The sequence below is a fragment of the Heterostelium album genome (genome assembly GCF_000004825.1).
Source record: "Heterostelium album PN500 unplaced genomic scaffold PPL_scaffold4, whole genome shotgun sequence".
NCBI classification, from domain to species: Eukaryota; Evosea; class Eumycetozoa; order Acytosteliales; family Acytosteliaceae; genus Heterostelium; species Heterostelium album.
In genome coordinates this window covers 861,645-881,111 of record NW_008805066.1, presented here as the reverse complement: position 1 = coordinate 881,111, position 19,467 = coordinate 861,645, and the positions used below count along the sequence as shown (strand labels likewise).

Below are 19,467 nucleotides of genomic sequence, written 5' to 3'. Positions count from 1 at the left end.
TGTGTAATAATAAGTAAATAAATTGAAAGTAATTAATAATGACCAATAAATGTTTAGTTCATCAAAGATCACACGAATTCATTTGTTATCAATGTAATAGTTTGATATGTTCAAGGTGTATCACCGGTCATAATAAAGATCATCCTGATCATTCCGATCAATGTGAACATATCGATGACATCAAACATTCATTGATTACATTAAAGTTAGATGATATTACTGACATCACCATAACAACAACCAATAATCATATTAATAATGACAGAACTGATAATAATAATAATAATCTTTATAATAGTATTAATTTTCATTCACAAATCAATAATAAACTTAAATCTCTGTGGGGATCATTAAGATCATCGACATCCAGATATCAAAGATTATCAACAACAGAGAATGATATCAAACAACACTTTGAACAATTACATCAATATCTAATCATTGAAGAACATAAACTACAAAGAGATATTATCAATGATAAACATACAATCACAAATCAAATCGATAATAATATAAATCATTTAAAATATTTATTAAATATAATTAATGTATTTAATAAATTAAATAGTAATAACAGTAATAATAATGATAATAGTAGTTGTGATGATCAATCAGATATTGAAGATGCAACATCATTATATTCAACAACAACAATAATGGAATCAATAACAACAAGTTCATCATTACAATCATTCATCAATCATAATAATCAAACATTATTCAATGAACATAATTTTAAATATAATAATTATTTCAATATTGATGAACTTCTCAAACAAAATTCCTCAGATTCGACATCATTATTATTAGATATCATTCATAAATACAACAATCAATTTCAATGAATCAACAACAAAAACAGACAATAATAACTTAAGATTATCATCATATAAATTATCAATCAAACAACCTGATTTCAATCAATTGAATTCAATCATTGAACAATCAATCAAACTTGATAATAAACACTCATATATATTCACAACAAACCAATCAAAAGGAGCAACACTGATCAACACATCAAACAACAATTCAATTGAAGAATTAAAGTTTGATTATCAATTTGATGGTACGCACTCCTCTATTGTTTCAATTGGTGAATATATCTATATATTCGGTGGATATACCAATGAAAACAAATGGATTAAAATATCAATGAAATCGAAGTCAATTGAACATATTGGTGATATCGAAGGAATCAAAGGTGATCAATTAATATCAGTTTGTTATGATGGTCAAGATCATATCTATTTAGTGAATGGTTGGAAAATAAATAATAGAATTGATCGATTCAACATCAAGACAATGAAATTTGATCGATATCATCAATTACCTGATCGATATGATCGTCAAGCATCATCAATGATCTTCAAAGGTTCATTATATTCAATATCATACAATAAAAATAAGCTATTTCAATTCGATTTAACAAACAGAACGATAACAGAACATCAAATTGACATTATACCATGGTCAGCATGTCATGATAACAATGGAAATTTCTTCATATTAGATAAGAGAAACAGTCAATTCATATTTAATATATTAAGCAAACGATTCATCAAATACAATGTTGAAACCAAACAAACAACCAATCTCAATGCAGGTCATCTCGCGAATGCACATTTTACATCTTTAATGTATCATCGAGAATCATCAACATCAAGTTATATCTATTCATTTGGTAATTATAATGATTGTAATTTCAAATATTCAATTGAAACCAATCAATGTGAAGCAACTTTTAGAAATATTTCCAATCACAAAAGAGCAGAGTGTGCATCTACATCAAATACGTTTTAATAAATTTGTTTTTAAACCATTTCAATTAACAACTTAAAAGTTAATAAATACCATTTTACTATAAAATGGTTGTTAATATTACATTACATTACAATATTTCTTTTAATTAGTTTATTGGTGAAGTCAGAGAAGTGATGAGAAGTGAACACCAACCTCAACGATAACGGTTGGAAATGGATCGTTCACTGGATTGGATGGTAAGAGCGGGATGATAGATTGTCCACCTCTACCTATTGGAATAACGCAATCGTCTGGTAGGTATCGAATGTTGGGTGCAACATCGATCATTCTTCCTTGTTGACTGAGTAAGTGTAACCTACGATTCTCAGTGATATCACTACTGACCCAAGAAGAAATCTCCATGAACTGCAGATGGATAAAGCTGTGTGATATAAACTCTACCATTATCGTATTGGAGTCTGACCTTTGGATCTCTACCTTCCGATAGTTTATATATTTTTTCAATTGTACATTCTCCTCGAGGACAAATCGATAGGGTAGACTAGATAAATCTTCTTCTAAGGTTGTTTACAATTGGAAGGTAATACTAGAGTTTGAAAAAAACAAGAATTAGAATATTATTTCATAAACTCATATGAGAACAGTTTGTGTTTATTGTAATAACTAATAAATAATAAACAACTGATTGTATTGTATTAACATTATATAAATTATTAACATACTCATAACTTCTGCTGTCTCTATCTCATTATTAATTTTGTTTCATTTTTATCCTTGTCGTTACGATCTCTTTCTCTTTCCGTTGATCTATGAATGATTCTTAATGATCGACAAATGCCTTTGATGTAGGGACTTTTGGTGTTGGTAGTGGTTGATATACATCGTTCTTTCTCTTTACTACTTCCACTAAAAATGACTTTTGTTGTATGTTGGTTATTGTTGCTGATACTTCTGATTGAATGTCTATTTCCTAATCGATTGCTATGAGCAAACAACTATAAATAATTATAATGATATTCTTGCAAACTTAGTGTGTCAGTCGCGCAAAATAATAAAACTATCTAATTGAATTAATTAAATATTCAAATTCATTACTTTATTTAATATTCTTAATTAATTAGAAACGTTACACATTTTTTTATCGACTAGTCATTACAATAAAAATCTGATTGTTTTTTTTTGACCTGCATAATTGAATCATTTTCACCTCTAATTTTACTTTTTTTATTAAAATAAATGCGCAGAGGTCCGGAAGGGTTGTGAGTTAGTTTCTTTTTGGTTTGCATCCTTTTCTATTTACCAACATTAATAGGATATTAAAAGTTAATAATGACAGTTAAATGTTTGAATCATCAAAGATCACTCGAATTCATTTGTTATCAATGTAATAGTTTGATGTGTTCAAGGTGTATCACCGGTCATAATAAAGATCATCCTGATCATGCCAATCAATGTGAACATATCGATGACATCAAGGATTCATTGAGTACATTGAAATTAGATGATATTATTTACAGCAACACAACAACAATCAATAATCATATTAATAATGATAGTACTAATAATGACAGTGTTAAAAATAGTAATAATAATAATAATTCTCATTCATATATCAATAATAAACTTAAATCTCTATGGGAATCATTAAGATCATCGACAACAAGATATCAATCATTATCAACAACAGAGAATGATATCAAACAACACTTTGAACAATTACATCAATATCTAATCAGAGAAGAACATAAACTACAAAGAGATATTATCAATGATAAACAAACAATCACAAATCAAATCGATAATAATATCATAAATTTGAAATATTTATTAAATATAATAATGTTATTTAATAAATTAAATAATAATAATAACAATAATAATAGTAATGAAGATACGTCAGTAATTGAAGATACAACAACATTATATTCAACAACAATAATGGAATCAATAACAACAAGTTCATCATTACAATCATTCATCAATCATAATAATCAAACATTATTCAATGAACATAATTTTAAATATAATAATTATTTCAATATAGATGAGCTTCTCAAACAACACGATAATGATTTGACATCATTATTATTAGATATCATTCATAAATACAACAATCAATTCAATGAATCAACAACAAACACAGACAATAATAACTTAACATTATCATCATATAAATTATCAATCAAACAGCCTGATTTCAACCAATTGGATTCAATCATTGAACAATCAATCAAACTTGATAGGATAGAATCAACTGAATCAATAAATACAACAACAAAAAACAACAATGATAATAAACAATCTTATATTTTCACAACACACCAATCAAGAGGAGCAACACTGATCAACACATCAAACAACTATTCAATTGAAGAATTGGAGTTTGATTATCAATTTACTTATACCACCTCCTCTATTATTTCAATTGGTGAATATATCTATGTATTCGGTGGAATAGAAAATGAATGGAAATGGATTAAATTTTCAATTCGATCGAAATCAATTGAACATATTGGTGATATCGAAGGAATCAAAGGTGATTATTTGATATCAGTTTGTTATGATGGTCAAGATCATATCTATTTAGTGAATGGTTATCATATTAAGAATAGGATTGATCGATTCAACATCAAAACAATGAAATTTGAATCATATCATCAATTACCTGTTGGATATGGTATGCAAGTATCATCAATGATCTTCAAAGGTTCATTATATTCAGTATCGCACAATCAAAATAAGATGTTTCAATTCGATTTAACAAACAGAACGATAACAGATCATCAAATTGACATTAAACCATCATCAGCATGTCATGATAACAATGGAAATTTCTTCATATTTGATATGGCAAGCAAACGATTCATCAAATACAATGTTGAAACCAAACAAACAAACAATCTCAATTCTATTCCTCTCAAAAATGGACAGTTTCCATTTGTGATATTTCATAGAGAATCACCAACATCAAGTTATATCTATTCATTTGGTACCACTAATGATTGTAATTTCAAATATTCAATTGAATCCAATCAATGTGAACCATTCTTTAGAGATATTAATAATCACCAAAGAGGGTTGTGTGCATCTACATCAATTATTTTTTAATAAAGAGATCACATTAGACGTGGTGCATCTACATCAATTACATTATAAATTTATAATAATATTTGATAAACTTAGCATTTAATGACACTACCAAAACATTTTTATAAAAAATAATCAAAATTCAAATCCATATAAATTACAAATTATCTTTATTTCTCTTTATTTTGTTTTAATATAACAAATGAGACGATTTTGGTTGAATGAATTTTAATAAGAACTTGTCTATTTTCTGTGTTTCCTCTATCAAATTTCTGATTGTTATCAAATCTATAGAGGGAGGAAAACCATGAGGAACGACAGGAGGAGGAGGAACTCTATTAAATACATTCGCACTATGTAGTTTGAGTATATATTGAAAACCGGAGGGAATAACTGCGAGTACATACGGATTGATTGTAATCGGTTGTTTATTGCCAAGTATTGATGCTTGACTCACACCTAGTTGAAGAATCTGTTCCATTGTTTGACCAATGTCGAAGGTCTCGTATCAAACGAAACAACTTGTGTTGGAATGGTCGGATTATGTCCAGGTGGTCCATCTCTGCTTTAAAAGAGCTAATGCACAAAATGTTGTTGTACTTGGAGGTCCACCTTCAAAGTTCTGATTTGGATAGCGAAGAAACAGATTCAACATATCATATATTGGATATCAGTGGTCTCTCCAAGATATTTGGCAGCTCGTCGATTGAGTCGGAGAAGTGAACACCAAACTCTATGATAACGGTTGGAAATGGATCGTTCACTGGATTGGATGGTAATAGCTGGATGTTTGCTTGTTTCATTTACCTCTTGGAATTACACTATTGTCAGGTCTATCGAATTTTGGGTACATCATCGATCATTCTTCCTTGTTGACTGATTTAGTGTAACCTACGATTCTCAATGGTATCACAACAGACAAAAGAAGAAATCTCTCCTTGAACCATAGATGGATAAAGCTGTGAGATAAACAGTTGCATTATCATTGAATCAGAAGAGGTATCGAAGAAGGTATTGGTTGATGTTGTTACTGTCTGTTATTAATTTTATTACTATTATTGTTAATATTAGATGCATTTAATCAATAAAAATGATTAATAAACAACTGATTGTATTGATTAACATTATATAAATTATTATCTTACTCATCACTTCTGTTGTCTCTATCTCATTATTACTTTTGTTTAGCTTCTTTCATTGACATCCTTGTCGTTACGATCTCTTTATCTTTCAATTGATAAATGAAGGAATCTTAATGATCGATCAAATAACTTTGATGTAGGGGGCTATTGGTGGAAGTGGTTCATCTACATAGTTCTTTCAATTTTCTTTCAACTAAAAATCTCTTTTCTTGTATGTTGCTATAACTCTTGATTATGTATTGTATACTCTAAATAGGATAGATTATCTTTAGTGGTAGCGAGTTGTCAAAGATCTTCAAAGGATCAATTTATTCAATGTCTTACAATCAAAATAAGATATTTCAATTGAAAAAATAGAACAATAAAGGATCATCAAATTGAGAGAATTATTATAAATGATTATTACAAAGATTATATAAAGGTGAAAGAATTTGAAGAAAAGTTAATTAAGGTATAGATAATGAGAATATTCACCTATAGATGGACATGTATGTTTTCAATAAAATAAGCATAATTAAGTTCAAACATTAATGTTACTTATTATTTTATGTAAATATCATAGCAGATACAAGAAAGTGCCCCAATTTCATTTTGTGTGAAGTTAATTTATTCTTATTAATGAATGTAATGAGAATTGTTTATGTTATTCTTTATTTTATCAATCACACTCTTAGCACTCAGAAATTTTTTTAGATGGTAAGATATAGCTGGTAAGAATTTGTTGTTTCAAGAGTGCATACGTTTCACTTAAAATAAAAATATTGTTATTAACAGGATTGGATAATCAATAAGCTGTTATTTTTTAAATGAAATTTGGATCTAAATTAGATCTCCTACCAATATCAGATTGTTATCATAATAATATATAAATAAAATCATCAAATACAGGCAAAAAAAAGTGTTAATTTTACAAACAATATAAAAAGTGGTTATATTTAATAAGTGTTAATTCATATATATATATGTTTAAACTTAAATATTAAAGTTTAAAAAGTATATATATTGCGATATTATCTTTTCAAATTAAATCCTTAAATTCTTTTATTTTATTGTGCACAATACTAACTTTAAATATTAATTTAAAAAAATTAACAAAAAAGAAAATAAGAATAATGGATAACTCGGAAATCATTAAAAACCTAAGAAATTTCTGTTCCTCCAAAGGAATTTCTACAAATGGAGTACTTGTTATAACAATACAAAATAACTGGACTACATCATTTAGTTCATTAATTGTAGATTTCAATTCCAACGAATTGCTTCCAAATTATCCAGCGGAATTATTAACAAATTACAATGAAAAAAGGTTAGGAGATCTTTTAATTTGTTATAAATCCGATCTACCAAGACCAGTATATTCAGATACTCCAGTAGTTTCCACTCCAGAAAACCTTCCTTTTTGTTGTCCTGATAAACTAATTCCATACAAACCAATTCGTACAGAAAAGGATATAGCATTTTCAGATTTTCTAAAATCTTTAGGAGCCTATCCAAATTATATATTTGAAGTAAAGAAACAAGTAAATAATGGTCAACTTCTATCTACCAAGTATTATTCCTTGAATGGAGGAGTGATTAAAGAAGTGTTTGGTAAATATAATCAAAAACTTCACTCCTTCAAGAACTATCTATGCAAGTCACACAATCTATTCTATGGAGTAGATCTATACTTAAGAAATGAATCAGCCGGTGCAAACCACCATCACATGAGACTCAATCCTTTTCAAAAGATAGAGGAATCTATTTTATCTTCATTGTTCTCGCAATAATGGAGATTTCCCTCAAACTCTTTTCAAAAACATTAATGTTTATTGCAATTAAAAAAAACTAAATATACTTACTTAATAAATTAATAAATAATTTTGAAAAAAAACTGTATTTATTATTCATAACGATATTTAAGAAAAATATCTTTTTTTCATCTATTCTTTAACAACAATATCTGTAAAATAAAAGATCAATATACAACACTGAAATTTCAATTGATATTTTAATTTCTAAAGATGATATGTTTGAAAATATTAAATTTTATATCAGAAAGCTACTCAATGGTTTATGTTCGATCATCAAAAGAATATTAACATGTGTCGAGAGTTATATTTTCTTGATGTTACTATATTTTTATCATTACTTTTATCTTGATCTTCATTGTTTAATGAATCTTGTGGTTCTACTGTTTTAGGCAACCAACATCAATTCGGCCTTTTATTCTATGTATAGATGTATCTCTTCTCTAGTCTCTACTTCTGTGTGTGCTTTCATTGTTAGCTCTTGTCGCTCGATCTCTTTCTTTTCTGTGATCGGTAAGAATGAATCTATAGCACAACACCATGATTTAAATCCTGACTCGAATCAATTAAATCTTCTAACTCACTACTTTATTAATTTCTTTATTAATTAGTCGATCAATGTGAACCAAACTTTTTATACAGTCAAAATTATATTAGTTTTTTATTAGTCGACTAATAAAGCAACGTTACATTTTTTGGGAATATGGTGATTTTTTTTTTTTTTTTTTTGCACAAATACTTTTTTATTTTTGTAACATTTATAAAATATTAAAAGTAATAATGACAATTAAATGGTTTAAATCATCAAAGATCACACGAATTCATTTGTTATCAATGTAATAGTTTGATGTGTTCAAAATGTATCAGTACACATAACAAAGATCATCCTGATCATGCCGATCAATGGGAACATATCGATGACATCAAGCATTCATTGAGTACATTGAAATTAGATGATATTATTGACACCACCACAATAACAAACAATAATCATAATAGTGGTAGTAATAATAGTAGTAATACTAATAATAGTAATAATTTGAATTCACAAATCAATAATAAACTTAAATCTTTATGGGAATCATTAAGATCATCGACATCCAGATATCAAAGATTATCAACAACAGAGTATTCAATAAAACAATACTTTGAACAATTACATCAATATCTAATCAGAGAAGAACATAAACTACAAAGAGATATTATCAATGATAAACAAACAATCACAAATCAAATCGATAATAATATTAATCATTTAAAATATTTATTAAATATTATCAATATATTTAATAAATTAAATCGTAATAATGATAATAGTAGTAATGATAGTATTAACAGTAGTTGTGATGATCAATCGATTATTCCAGATACAACGACATTATATTCAACAACAACAATAATGGAATCAATAACAACAAGTTCATCATTACAATCATTCATCAATCATAATAATCAAACATTATTCAATGAACACAATTATAATAATTATTTCGATATTGATACACTACTTAAACAACATTCCTCAGATTCATCATCATTATTATTAGATATCATTCATAAATACAACAATCAATTCAATGAATCCACTACAATCACAGACAATAATAACTTAACATTATCATCATATAAATTATCAATCAAACAACCTGATTTCAATCAATTGAATTCAATCATTGAACAATCAATCAAACGAGAAGATTGAATCAAAATCAACTGAATCAATAAAAAAAACAAAAAACAACAATGATAACAAAGAATCTTATATTTTCGCGACACATAAATCAAATGGAGCAACACTTATAAACACAAACAACTACTCAACTGAAGAATTAAAGTTTAATTATCAGTTTTGGGGTACGCACTCCTCTATTGTTTCAATTGGTGAATATATCTATATATTCGGTGGATATTACAATCGAAACAAATGGATTATAATATCAATGAAATCGAAATCAATTGAATATATTGGTGATTTCAAAGGAATAAAAGGTGATTACCATATATCAGTTTGTTATGATGGTCAAGATCATATCTATTTAGTGAATGGTTATAATATAAAGAATAGAATTGATCGATTCAACATCAAGACAATGAAATTTGAATCATACTATCAATTAGAAATTGGATATAATATGCAAGTATCATCAATGATCTTCAAAGGTTCATTATATTCAGTATCATACGATCAAAATAAGCTATTTCAATTCGATTTAACAAACAGAACGATAACAGATCACCAAATTGATATTTCACCATGGTCAGCATGTCATGATAAGAATGGAAATTTCTTCATATTAGATTCAACAAACAATCAATTCATCAAATACAATGTTGAAACCAAACAAACAATCAATCTCAATGCAATTCCTCTAACAAATTTACAGTTTTCTAATTTGATGTATCATCGAGAATCACCAACATCAAGTTATATCTATTCATTCGGTGAATTTAATGAATGTAATTTCAAATATTCAATCGAATCCAATCAATGTGAACCATTCTTTAGAGATATTATTAAAAAAAATAGAGAGTGGTGTGCATCTACATCAATTACCATCTAAACAATTTTTTCTATACATGTATACACTCATTCCAAAACCACCATTACAATAAATAATCATAGTAATAAAAATCAAAAATTAACTATATTTATCTTTTAAACAAATATTTTACGAAAATTATAGTCAAAATTTTATTTAAATAAAAGAAAGTAATATTATTATAATGGCAAAAGAAATTGAGAAATTAATATTTAATTTAATACCATATGATGCTCCCACTAAATAAAAACAATAAGAATAGTTAGTTAATGAAAAAACTACTATTTAAGTGTGAGTGTTATACTTACAAATATAATCATCAGCAATATATTGATTTCCAACAGTAATGTTCAAGTAAATTTTATCAGGTGTTCCAATCGATCTGTCGAACGTACAATAAATCTGAGAGAATGAATCTACATAGGGATTGGTACACGTGATCATAGTGGAGTTGATAGTTGCCACTACTGAAAGAGGGTAGTTAAAGTTGGTACCATTGATAGTCAAGTTGTTCTCGTTGATTCCAACATCTTGGACAGTGGGTGCTTGATAGCTAAAGAACAATTTATCGGAAGCTGGATTTGTCACACCATTATTATAGACCAGAAGAACTGGCAGATTGGAACCAGTTCCATTTCCAACGGTACAAACCAATTGGTTGTATCCTTGTGTGTAGGTATTCGAACATGGGATATCACCGAATGTCAAGTTTTTAATACTGGTCTTGCTTTGTTGTAGGGAAGAAACCGTGGAATACCAAATCACATCCACTCACTGGACAGGGTACATTACCACTTGTAATGTTATCGAGAGATGGTTGGATGGGAGATTGGAATGTTCTGAATAATTGTTGCACCAGCACCAATGTTTAATGTCATAGTGGTATTACCGATAGTAGCATCCCATGGTAACGAGAAAGATACACCCTGCTCTGATGGAGAGGTATATGGATTGAAATCACTTTCCTCGCTTTGAATCAATACTTTTCCAGCTTTTGTCAAGGGAACATTGGTTAAAAGGTATCCTTTATCATGAATTTGATAATATCCTAGAACTTGTATTTCTATTTTAAAAATAAATATATTAATAAATACTATTACTTATTTGATATAAACTAACTATACATACGTATTGTTAAAGTATAGATTTTATCGATAACATTTCCATTTACTGGTTAAATTAAGATAACGAGTTCCAGATGAAGAAAAGAATTGGATTATCACTATAGAGAATTGTTATGGCAGTGTTGGTTATACTAGAAATGGTTATTTTTGTCTGGTCTGTATACAATTGAACTAATGAAGCATTGGTACCTAAGTTAACACCGTTCAATACTATTCCAGTGTTAATATATGATTCACCGGTGATGTTTGGTTTATCAAAGGAGAACAAAACGGTCTGATTCAATCCTCTTACAGTCAGAGTAAGTGGGATATTAACACCAGAGTAAAGAATGGCAACACTCGGTGTCAGTGTGAAATAGGCAACCTTTGAAAGCGATGAACTCTGGTACTCTTGGATTACTTTGCCATGTGGGAATGTTATTGTCGATTTGTTTGCATCTGCTTCATTGCCAGACGATAGATAGCTACCACTCACTGTGATTGTACCACCAGAGATCGGAGCGGTACTGACAGAGCTGACAACAGGCAATGGATTCCAATCGGCTTGGACTCCACTCGGTTCCAACTGAATGGTACCTCTTACACCGACAGCAGATGGAATCGTAAATTGCAATGCACCACCATTGGCTGTGAAGTCAGAGATTTGAATGGTTGCAGGACTACCCTCGATACTAACTAAAACATTTATTTTCGTTGTGCTACCAATGTCTATTCCACTAATGGTAGTAACATTCCCATTAAATGTTATACTTGTAATATTTGCAGCATCTATAAAATCAAAAAATAAAGATTTAAATTATTAATTATTTAATCACTTTATTTTATTTAATTTTTTTTTGTAAATCTTACACGATATATAAATATTATAAAAAATTAAAAATAATAAAATATTTTTAATCATTTTTCGTGTTTGTTTTTTTTTGTGTGAAAAATAAAATAGAAATAGAGAAACAATTATAATAATTACAAAGATATAAATAATTTATAGATAGATAAATAAGGATTTATTTAAAATAGTTTGTTTATTTGTGTGTTTCTTCTTTTTATGTTTTTTTTTTTAATTTAGGATTTTATTCTGTATTTTAAATTATATAATAATAAAAAACTTCTCTCTCTTTTCACAGATTGATTTAAACAGTTAAGGGTTGAACTAAATCCACCATTTTAATGGTTGGTTGATTAGATAGTTTGTTTAAGTTGTTGTAATCATTGTTTTTATGTATGTGTATGAGCGTGGTTTGTTTAAAAGTTGATCAAAATTATATAATTCACACATAACAATATTTTTTTAAGATCAGACGGTGGGTGAGATCATATTCAACAACAATTTCATTGTGAGTGTGTGTTTAATATAATTTTAATTGTGATTAGAACCAGTGTTTGAAAAAGTTATAGGTGGTTGTTAAATATATGTTCTATTAATGACTTTTAACAAAAAAATCAAACTCTATATATATTCATACCTGAGTATTGTATTATTATATCATTAATACTATGTTGTTGGGGGATGTCTTTTTACTTTTCTCTAAAGATGAAAAAATTGTACTTGATTATCAGAGTTTATTACTTTATTCCACATTTAATGTACAAGGTCAGATGATCAGAATTCCTATTTCTTTTTTTTTTTTTTTTTTTTTTTTTGATCAAATTTTTAAATTATATTTTTAATTTATTTGTTTAAAAATAATATATTTATTTAATTATTAATATTTGATTCTATTTCTATAGAGATAGCAGTTTCTTCATCATTTTCATATTCAGAGTCTTCGAATGCAGAGTCATCAAAATATTCTTCATAATCTTCATCATTATTTCTTGAGTAATCTGAATCATTGTCATCATCCGAATCTAGATAGCTATATTCGCTGTTTGGACAACCCAAAATGATCCAATACTTTTGCATTTCATTACTGAGACGTATTTCAATCTTCTGATTTGCTGATTCTCTTCCAACTCTAAGTTGCTCGACAAACTCCAAATAGTCAAGTGCAAAGAAATAGTTTTTAGATTTTGTGTGATTGCTGTCTGCATTGATCTGATTGAAGTCGTCTCTCCTCTCTTCCATTGAATCACAAATCACCAAATGATCGATATAACTGAATTCATTGATAGCTACTTGAACTTGATGTTCTATCTCTTGTTTTGCAAGAAGAGATTGTTCTTCAGTTCTACTGTATCTTTTAATTTCCATTAAAGTGTATCGATAACGTCCTTCTAAACTTTCAATTGTAAAATGCCCAACAGACATCTCTATACCAACAAATAGATATTGAATGTTCCTTTGAATCTTGGGTATCTCATTTGACAACATCGACAATGCTTTTATTCTCTGAACGACACAATCTTGACTGAATAGATATTCCAATAGCTGGTATTGTTGAAGATTTAAAACTTCAATGTTGTAAGCCAAACCAAACGAAAACTCTGTGATCTGTTTGTGAGCTTTCAAATGATTGATGATCTGATCATTCCATTCAGGTTCACCATCACCAAATCCAACCCCCCGTATTGATTCGGCTATTCCGATAATCTCCAAACTCTTTAGTTTCTTTAGAGATTTGATGTTCCAAAAAAATAATCCACTTTCCTTGCTGAGCAATCGTTCGAATATTCCTGATTGAAAGCTTAGATGTTGCAATTGTTTACACTTTCTTAATCCTTGAAGAAAATATTCGATTTGCATTGAATCTGAAGGTAGACTATCCATATCATCAGAAGCTAAGATGGTTAATCTCTTCAAACTTCGTGGTAGTTTAAAGCGACCTAAATCTTCACTCTCAAAATCGGCATACAAACCGAATTCACTGATGTATTTTGCAACTCTATTTTTCTTCAAAACCCATTTGATTTCACTTGAATATCCATCACAATGAAGCATCCTAACTTTAATCCGTGGTAGATGTTGAAGTTTATTCTTTTGGTTCCATTCTGTCCATTGAGCACTCTTGAGAAGTTTGGCCAAGCTGTCGATGATAAATTTCTCTCCACCGTAGTCAGCTCCATGATACACAGTCAATTCTCTAAGTTTAGAATAGAGAAAAAATTGACTCTTGTATATCTTATCTTCAATGATAGCATTGCAAAAATTATTGAAAATAATTTCATCTTCATGACTTCCACTTGAAAGCATAATATTTGATGATATACCAAAATCGAATCTAATGCTTGAACCTATTATTTCTTTTACGATTTTAAAGAAATGTTTGCAAACCAAAGATATCTCCACTATCCACACATCACCTTTTTCACATAGATATTTAATTATTTTACTTTGTATTAAAGGAGGTATGGACATTTCTAATACATAAAAAAATAAATATTAATGCTTTTAATTGCACTAAGGTATTTGTAGAAATAAAAGTCAAATAAACCAGAATTTAAGTGCAAAAAAAACCGACTTTTTTCGCGAAAAAAACGTTACTGGTAACAAAAATTTTTTTTTAATTTCAGGAGTTAAAAAACAAAGATTGAAGTCAATGAAATAATTTAAAAAAATATAAATAAATAACTTTATCATTAAACATAATTAAATAAATAAAAATTACCAAAACATTTCAAATTTTTAATTTTTTATCTATTTATATTTTTTTTTTAAAAAAAAAAAATTATTTTAATTATTTATATTTGATTCTATCTTAACTGAAATAAAAGATTCTTCATCATCTTTTTCATATTCAGAGTCTTCGAATGCAGAGTCATCAAAATAGTCTTCATAATCTTCATCATCATTTCTCGAGTAATCTGAATCATATTCATCATTATCAGAATCATTGTCATCACTGTCGCAGATATTGTCTTTTTCAGCAATGTCTTTTGATTGATCTTGATCCACCTCTTTATTAGAAATTATATTGTCATTAATTGTATCTTTATTATCTCCAATTTTCGTGTTTTCTTCTTTTTCTTCTACTTTGACATTCTCTGATTTTTCATTATCTTCTTCCTCTTCATCTTTTGAATATAGGTACTTATATTCAGTGTTTGGACAACCCAAAACGATCCAATACTTTTGCATTTCATTACTGAGATGGATATCAAACTTCTGATTTGCTGATTCTCTAGTAACTCTAAGTTGTTCGACAAACTCCAAATAGTCAAGTGCATAGAAATAGTTTTTAGATTTTGTGTGATTGCTGTCTGCATTGATCTGATTGAAGTCGTCTCTACCCTCTTGCATTGAATCACAAATCACCAAATGATCGATATGACTGAATTCATTGATGGCCACTTTCACTTGTTGTTGTATCTCTTGTTTTGCAAGAAGAGATTGTTCTTCTGTTCTACTGTATATTTTACCTTCAATTGTAAAATGTCCAACAGACATCTCGATTCCAACAAATAGATATGAAATGTTTCTATGAATCTTTGGTATTTCATTTGACAACATTGACGATGCTCTTATTCTCTGAACGACACAATCTTGACTGAATAGATATTCCAATAGCTGGTTTTGTTGGAGAATTAAAAGTGCACTCTTGAAAGCCAAACAAAATGAAAACTCTGTGATCTGTTTGTGATCTTTCAAATGATTGATGATCTGATCATTCCATTCTGGAAATCCATCACCATATTCCAAAGTTGCATTTTTTATTCCTTTTACCTCCAAACTCTTTAGATTGTCAAGAGATTTGATGTAATGAAATAACATTGCACTATATTGACTGAGATATCGTACGAGAACATCCGATTGAAAGCTAAAATGTTCCAATTGTTTACACTTTTTTAACCTTTCAAGAAACAATTCGATTTGGGTGACATCTGAAGGTAGAGATTCCAAATCATCTTCAGTACTAACAATCAATCTCTTCAAATTTGGTGGTAGTTTAATGTAACCCAACTCCTCTAGTTCAAAGTTAACATACAAACTGAATTCACTAATGTACTGTGTAGCTTTATCGTTCTGCAAAAACGAACTGATTTCACTTGAAAATCCTTCATAGTGAAGCATCTTTACTTCTATTGGTAGTTCTTTGGTTTTGTTCCATTCTTCCCACTGATCGCTACTGAGAAGTCTGTCCAAGTCATTGATGATATCTTCTTCTGAACAATAAATTTGTTCATAGTTCACAGTCAATTCTTCTAGTTGAGAATAGAGAAAGTATTGACTCTTGTATATCCTACCATCGACGATGGCCTTACAAAAATTATTGAAAATATCTGTATCTTCATACCTGGCCGATAGACTACCGTTTGATAGTTGAATATATGAACTAAATCCAAAATCGAATCTAATGCTTGAACCTACTATTTCTTTTACGATTTTAAAGAAATGTTTGCTTACCAAAGATACCTCCATTGGCCACATATCACCATTTTCATATAGATGTTTAATTATTTTACTTTGTAATAATAGTGGTAAATACATTTTGATTTGTATCTAAATTTTTTTTTAGTTATTATTTTTGTAGATCCGATGAGATCAAAAAACGAAATTAAAAAAATTAAAAGGCTTTTTTGCTGTTTCGATTTCAAAAAAGAAATGATCATTTTAAAAGAAAAAACTATTATTTGTAATTTTTTTTTTTTTATTTTAATAAATTTTTTTATTTATAAAATCATATAAATCATGATATTTTTTTTTATCTTTAAATTTTAATTTTTTTTTATTTTGTAAGATCATGGTTGTCCATACTAATCACCAATATATCATTAATTAGTTTAATTATAATATTCATAAATAATAGTTAGAGTTAATAATGACGACATGTTTAAATCATCAAAGATCACACGAATTCATTTGTTATCAATGTAATAGTTTGATGTGTTCAAAATGTATAAGTTTTCATAACAAAGATCATCCCAATCATTCCGAATGGGAACATATCGATGACATCAAGGATTCATTGAGTACATTGAAATTAGATGATATTATTGACACCACCACAACAACAACAAATAATAATAATCATATTAATAATGATAGTACTAATAATAGTAATAATTATAATATAAACTCACAAATCATTATTAAACTTAAGGCTCTATGGGAATCATTAAGATCATCGACATCTCTTTATCAAACATTAACAGCAACAGAGAATGAAATAAAACAACATTTTGAACAATTACATCAATATCTAATCAGAGAAGAACATAAACTACAAAGAGATATCATCAATGATAAACATACAATCGAAAATCAAATCGATGATAATATCATAAATTTGAAATACTTATTAAATGTTATAAATGTATTTAATAAATTAAATAATAACGATATTAGTAATAACAGTAGTAATAATAGTGGTGATGATAGTAATGAAATTAATAATAGTTACGAGAATCAATCAGATATTGAAGATGCAACATCATTATATTCAACCACAACAATAATGGAATCTATAACAACAAGTTCATCATTACAATCATTTATCAATGATAATAGTCAAACATTATTCAATGATTATCTAGATATATTTAATATTGAAGAACTTCTTAAACAACACTCCAATGATTCTACATCATTATTATTAGATATCATTCATAAATACAATAAATCAACAGCAATCACTAACAATAATGACAATTCGTTATCATCATATAAATTAACAATCAAACAACTTGATTACGATCAATTGGATTCAATCATTGAACGATCAATCAGACTTGATAGAATTGAATCACCAATAAGTACAACAACAAACAACAATGAAAATAAACAATTATATATTTTCACAACACACAAATCAAAAGGAGCAACACTGATCAACACATCAAACAACTATTCATTTGAAGAGCTACAGTTTGATTATCAATTTTTTGGTACGTACACCTCAAGTGTTTCAGTTGGTGAATATATCTATATATTCGGTGGAGATACCAACGATAGCAAATGGATTAGAATATCAGCAAAATCGAAATCAATTGAACATATTGGTGATATCAGAGGAATCAATGGTGATGTTAATATGTCAGCCTGTTATGATGGTCGAAATCATATATATTTAGTGAATGGCTCAAATAAGAATAGAATTAATCGATTCAACATCAAGACAATGAAATTTCAATCGTATTATCAATTACTTGATGAATATGGTCAACAAGTATCATCAATGATCTTCAAAGGTTCATTATATTCAATGTCATACAATAAAAATAAGATATTCCAATTAGATTTGATAGATAGAACGATAACAGATCATCAAATTGACTTTAAACCATCATCAGCATGTCATGATAACAATGGAAATTTCTATATGTTGGACATATTAAGCAAACGATTCATCAAATACAATGTTGAAACCAAACAAACAACCAATCTCAATGGTGTTCCTGACACAAGTGGATATCAGACATTCGTGATGTATCATCGAGAATCACCAACATCAAGTTTTATCTATTCATTTGGATATTCGCGAGTTTGTAATTTCAAATATTCAATTGAATCCGACCAATGCGAACCATTCTTGAGAGATATTAAAAATACCAATAGATCGTGGTGCGCATGTGCATCTACATCAATTTCATTATAACAAATTAATAATAAAAAGTTCATTTCTATCTTTTACTCAAAAAAAATCTGCACAATTAATAATAAATGTAGAAAATAAATATTTAATAAATTTTTCTTAAGAAAACTTGGGGTTATGATTAATGAAGATTTACATTAGAAAGTTTTGTATTTTTGAGGCTTAAATTTATCATTTTGACAAACAAAATAAAATCTTTGTTTAATTATTTTTTTTCTGTTATTTATAATCATTATCATTCATTTAAAATGATTATACTAAAAATTCTAAATTGTTAAAGTTAATAAGTTAAAAATGGAAACAACAAGAACAACAAACAACAATGATAATAAACAATCATATATATATTGCAATAAAATATAAGATTGTTATACTATTTTTAAATGATACATACTGGTTGAAATATGAAATAATTCTATTGATGAATGGATCTAAAAATTGTTTTTAATAAATATTATTAAACTATATAGAATATATTAATAATTACCGTTACTCTTAAATTCCTGATTGCACTAGCAACATCAAGTTCTGAGGTAGGGCCCGGCAATGTG

The 19,467-nt window shown here is 28.0% G+C and overlaps 11 protein-coding genes across 11 annotated transcripts; 7 read left to right on the top strand and 4 right to left on the bottom strand.

Moving 5' to 3' along the window:
• Window positions 1–38: 38 nt before the first annotated feature.
• On the top strand, window positions 39–845 carry PPL_04904 (uncharacterized protein; the record flags this gene model as incomplete). Its single annotated transcript, XM_020575801.1, has 1 exon — window positions 39–845. The coding sequence occupies one exon, from the start codon at window positions 39–41 to the stop codon at window positions 843–845; it is 807 nt and encodes a 268-aa protein (XP_020434596.1).
• Window positions 846–1,155: 310 nt separating this feature from the next.
• On the top strand, window positions 1,156–1,803 carry PPL_04903 (uncharacterized protein; the record flags this gene model as incomplete). The annotated part of the gene is made up of 1 exon (XM_020575800.1): window positions 1,156–1,803. One exon carries the CDS (start codon window positions 1,156–1,158, stop codon window positions 1,801–1,803), a length of 648 nt encoding a protein of 215 aa, XP_020434595.1.
• A 701-nt stretch (window positions 1,804–2,504) lies between these two features.
• PPL_04902 (uncharacterized protein) lies at window positions 2,505–2,898 on the bottom strand (the record flags this gene model as incomplete). Its single annotated transcript, XM_020575799.1, has 2 exons — window positions 2,505–2,759; window positions 2,890–2,898. 2 exons carry the CDS (start codon window positions 2,896–2,898, stop codon window positions 2,505–2,507), a joined length of 264 nt encoding a protein of 87 aa, XP_020434594.1.
• A 195-nt stretch (window positions 2,899–3,093) lies between these two features.
• On the top strand, window positions 3,094–4,920 carry PPL_04901 (uncharacterized protein; the record flags this gene model as incomplete). The annotated part of the gene is made up of 2 exons (XM_020575798.1): window positions 3,094–4,768; window positions 4,880–4,920. The coding sequence occupies 2 exons, from the start codon at window positions 3,094–3,096 to the stop codon at window positions 4,918–4,920; spliced, it is 1,716 nt and encodes a 571-aa protein (XP_020434593.1).
• A 2,185-nt stretch (window positions 4,921–7,105) lies between these two features.
• PPL_04900 (uncharacterized protein) lies at window positions 7,106–8,459 on the top strand (the record flags this gene model as incomplete). Its single annotated transcript, XM_020575797.1, has 4 exons — window positions 7,106–7,583; window positions 7,997–8,102; window positions 8,214–8,296; window positions 8,395–8,459. 4 exons carry the CDS (start codon window positions 7,106–7,108, stop codon window positions 8,457–8,459), a joined length of 732 nt encoding a protein of 243 aa, XP_020434592.1.
• Window positions 8,460–8,563: 104 nt separating this feature from the next.
• PPL_04899 (uncharacterized protein) lies at window positions 8,564–9,485 on the top strand (the record flags this gene model as incomplete). The annotated part of the gene is made up of 2 exons (XM_020575796.1): window positions 8,564–8,619; window positions 8,651–9,485. 2 exons carry the CDS (start codon window positions 8,564–8,566, stop codon window positions 9,483–9,485), a joined length of 891 nt encoding a protein of 296 aa, XP_020434591.1.
• A 238-nt stretch (window positions 9,486–9,723) lies between these two features.
• PPL_04898 (uncharacterized protein) lies at window positions 9,724–10,344 on the top strand (the record flags this gene model as incomplete). Its single annotated transcript, XM_020575795.1, has 1 exon — window positions 9,724–10,344. One exon carries the CDS (start codon window positions 9,724–9,726, stop codon window positions 10,342–10,344), a length of 621 nt encoding a protein of 206 aa, XP_020434590.1.
• A 135-nt stretch (window positions 10,345–10,479) lies between these two features.
• On the bottom strand, window positions 10,480–12,348 carry PPL_04897 (uncharacterized protein; the record flags this gene model as incomplete). The annotated part of the gene is made up of 6 exons (XM_020575794.1): window positions 10,480–10,562; window positions 10,632–11,046; window positions 11,178–11,386; window positions 11,452–11,493; window positions 11,580–12,215; window positions 12,297–12,348. The coding sequence occupies 6 exons, from the start codon at window positions 12,346–12,348 to the stop codon at window positions 10,480–10,482; spliced, it is 1,437 nt and encodes a 478-aa protein (XP_020434589.1).
• Window positions 12,349–13,143: 795 nt separating this feature from the next.
• On the bottom strand, window positions 13,144–14,742 carry PPL_04896 (uncharacterized protein; the record flags this gene model as incomplete). The annotated part of the gene is made up of 1 exon (XM_020575793.1): window positions 13,144–14,742. The coding sequence occupies one exon, from the start codon at window positions 14,740–14,742 to the stop codon at window positions 13,144–13,146; it is 1,599 nt and encodes a 532-aa protein (XP_020434588.1).
• Window positions 14,743–15,057: 315 nt separating this feature from the next.
• PPL_04895 (uncharacterized protein) lies at window positions 15,058–16,812 on the bottom strand (the record flags this gene model as incomplete). The annotated part of the gene is made up of 1 exon (XM_020575792.1): window positions 15,058–16,812. The coding sequence occupies one exon, from the start codon at window positions 16,810–16,812 to the stop codon at window positions 15,058–15,060; it is 1,755 nt and encodes a 584-aa protein (XP_020434587.1).
• A 331-nt stretch (window positions 16,813–17,143) lies between these two features.
• Window positions 17,144–18,919, top strand: PPL_04894 (uncharacterized protein; the record flags this gene model as incomplete). The annotated part of the gene is made up of 1 exon (XM_020575791.1): window positions 17,144–18,919. The coding sequence occupies one exon, from the start codon at window positions 17,144–17,146 to the stop codon at window positions 18,917–18,919; it is 1,776 nt and encodes a 591-aa protein (XP_020434586.1).
• Window positions 18,920–19,467: the final 548 nt, after the last annotated feature.